This window comes from Pterocles gutturalis, unplaced genomic scaffold, assembly GCF_000699245.1.
Source record: "Pterocles gutturalis isolate BGI_N339 unplaced genomic scaffold, ASM69924v1 scaffold18045, whole genome shotgun sequence".
NCBI lineage: Eukaryota > Metazoa > Chordata > Aves > Pterocliformes > Pteroclidae > Pterocles > Pterocles gutturalis.
Window position 1 is genome coordinate 19,938 of NW_010138629.1, and position 2,710 is coordinate 22,647.

Consider the following 2,710-nt stretch of genomic DNA (forward strand, 5'->3'; position numbering starts at 1 on the left):
GCGGTGCTGGAGGGGAGCTGTAAAGCTTTACCACCGTGTGCTCGCAAAGCCCTGCATAACTCAGTGGTGGCACTTCACGTGGGCGCCAGGCACTTGCGGCAATAAAAGCTTTACGGCGCTCGACGCCACCCGTGCTCCTCGCTCTGCGCTCTCGTATTTATTCACTCTGCTTCGCAATTCTTTTCCACGGGCCTTTTTTCTGATGGCCAGAGCGAATAAGGAAGGCAGCGAGCGGGACTGGGTGTAAATCTCCAGGAGCCACGCTGCGGGTGGAATGAAGGCATCTGGCCGCAGCAGAGCAGCGTGCCACCAGCCCGCACCGCGCCTCCATCATTCAACTCCACGCACACATGTCCCCACTGATGCTCTCTCTGCACCAGCCCTGCCCGGCCCCTTCACCCCAGGGTGAGAGCAGCGGTTACTCAGCTCTGGCCTCCATCCAAGCCCCAGGGCTCCCACGTGGATGGGGATTGTGTATCGGGTGAGGAAAGCAGGGCTGGCCGTGCCCTGCACCGCAGAGCCGAGGGGAGAGGAGTCCTCCCCACGCTGCCCTTCCACAGGTTATCTGCAGCCTCCCCTTCCTGGTGCAAAGCCTCGGAGAAGAGCATCAGCTAATCAAGTGGGAGCATCTCTAATCAGCCTGGTGCACTCCCTTGCTAACCCGATTCCTAACACGAAAGCGGTGGATGGGAGGGAGGCAGAGGGATCAGAGGAAAATCCAGTCCATAAATACCCTGCTGGGCGAGACGGAGAAACACAATTGGCCAGCTCCGTCCCCAGCGCCGCTCTGTTTGTCGAAATGATTTACTGCCAACACCGAGCCGGCGACGGGCAGCGACGACCCGACAACTCTGAGAACGGGAGATAGGGGAGCACCGCACGCTCAGGCACAATCTCAGCCAGGCACTGGGAGGGAATGCATCCGGCTCAATTCATTAGGACTGATAGCTCCCTCAATGGGGCTGAATAATTGATGGCCTGGAGAAGCTTTTAAGATGTTCTGTGTGCTCGGAAGACCGCAAGTATTATTTTTTTAAAAGCTAACACACACAGAAAAACATCGGTGAAGGTGATCCGAGCAAAGGTTAGATGTTTTAATCCGTTATGTTTACACCGTAAATCCTTGCTCCATCACTTGTAAGGGGAAATGGATACAGCGTGGCTCGGGCAGCTGCCGGCATGAGGGAGCCGAGCCTGCTCCCGAGGGCTGCTGAGGTGGGAGGTGGGCTCCCATCGGCACAGTATTTGCAGAGCATTGGCATGGCCTGGCCACGGAGTCCCCTGGGTGACGCTCCTCTGTCCCCGTCCCACAGCAGAGACATCCCCAACGCGCCCCGGACGGCCCCTCTATCTGAGCAAGGGAGAGCCTCTCCACCCGCTTACCTTTCACTGTGACGTGGACGCTCTGGCTGATGGAGAGCTGGGGCTGGATCAGCACGCTGCACAGATACTCTCCTTCATCCATTCCTTTCTGGACATCCATCAGCTTCAGAGTCCCATTCTCAAAGACCACTTGGCGGTGGTTATCGGGCAGCAGCAGAGAGTCCTTGTACCACTTGATGGAGTAATAGGGGTACCCGATCACCCTGCAGTTGATGAAAGCGTCCCTACCCGCTACTGCTGTTATGTTCTTCATCGCTCGGATGCTCGGGGGACCTACGTGTCCGGGAGGAAGGAAGAGGCAGGCTAGGTTAATTCTGAAGGGCAGCTCGGCTGCAGGCAGATCTGCTGCTATTCCAGAGCGAGCTTCACCGTCACGGACAGCAACCAGAACGGCTGGGAGCCAGCCTAGTTTTGGGTGAGGAGCAGGCATGGGCTCCCCTCTGAGTGTGTCTGGACCGAAGGACCCAAAGAAGAGCTGGGGAGCACCCCCCATGGTCACAGCTGCTCTCGGCCTCTCGTAGGAGGGAGCTGCCTGGGTTGTGCCAAACAGCCTCAACATGAGCTGCTACCAGATCCCGACTTCCATTGGCAAATGTATTTCACCTCCCCTGAAATGCACCTCTCTGAGCCTCCCGCTGGCACCCCCAGAACTGCTGCAAAGCCAAACTGTCACCAGTTTCTGGTTGGCTCTGGTGCTGGCTCAAGGACTGGGAGAATGCTGCAGGTGGGTATTTCAACAAGAGGTCTCATGCATCAGCAATTACATTGTTCTCCCGGCCACTGCATAAAACAGCAAACGAATCTCAAGATGAACTCTGTCTTGACTCCTCGTCCTAAGGACGTAGCAGGATAACAGCTTAACAGACACCCAGGATAAGCTGCTGGATGGTGTTCCTCATACTGGGACACGTTTAGAAAAGGAGCAGGACAAAGGAAATTCTCATCTTGCTCTGTAATCACCTCTTGGGCCTGAGGGACCTGCTCCGTTCCCGGGCAAAACAAGCCTGAATCTTATCTAGTGACAGCCCGTCAAGAGCTCAGAGAGGGAAAAGGGAGACAAGGGAACGCCCTCCTTGAAAACGCTGCTCTGGCTTCTCGTGGCTGAGGGATAAACTTGCTCCAAATCAGCAGCAAACGGCACCACAATTCAGACTCTCCTGGGATCCCAGCCAAAAAGCCCCTAGATCCATTTCAAACCTGAGACACAAACACAGCCCTTCAACCCTCGTTCCCAGCAGACAAATAAATGCTACCTTGTCTCTGCCTCGCTCCCACCTGTAAGCCTGGAAGCTTTAATTGGTGATTATTAACGGGCAGGGGCTTCCCC

The 2,710-nt window shown here is 56.0% G+C and overlaps 1 protein-coding gene across 1 annotated transcript in view; it reads right to left on the reverse strand.

Annotated features, from left to right (window-relative positions):
* The window catches only part of DSCAML1 (Down syndrome cell adhesion molecule like 1), a gene marked incomplete at both ends in the record, with an annotated part of 23,382 nt that overhangs the window by 18,999 nt on the left and 1,673 nt on the right, over positions 1 to 2,710 (reverse strand). Inside the window, one exon of the mRNA XM_010083071.1 lies at positions 1,384 to 1,656. Within this exon, the coding sequence (XP_010081373.1) occupies positions 1,384 to 1,656 (273 nt within the window). The remainder of the gene's footprint in view (positions 1 to 1,383; positions 1,657 to 2,710) is intronic.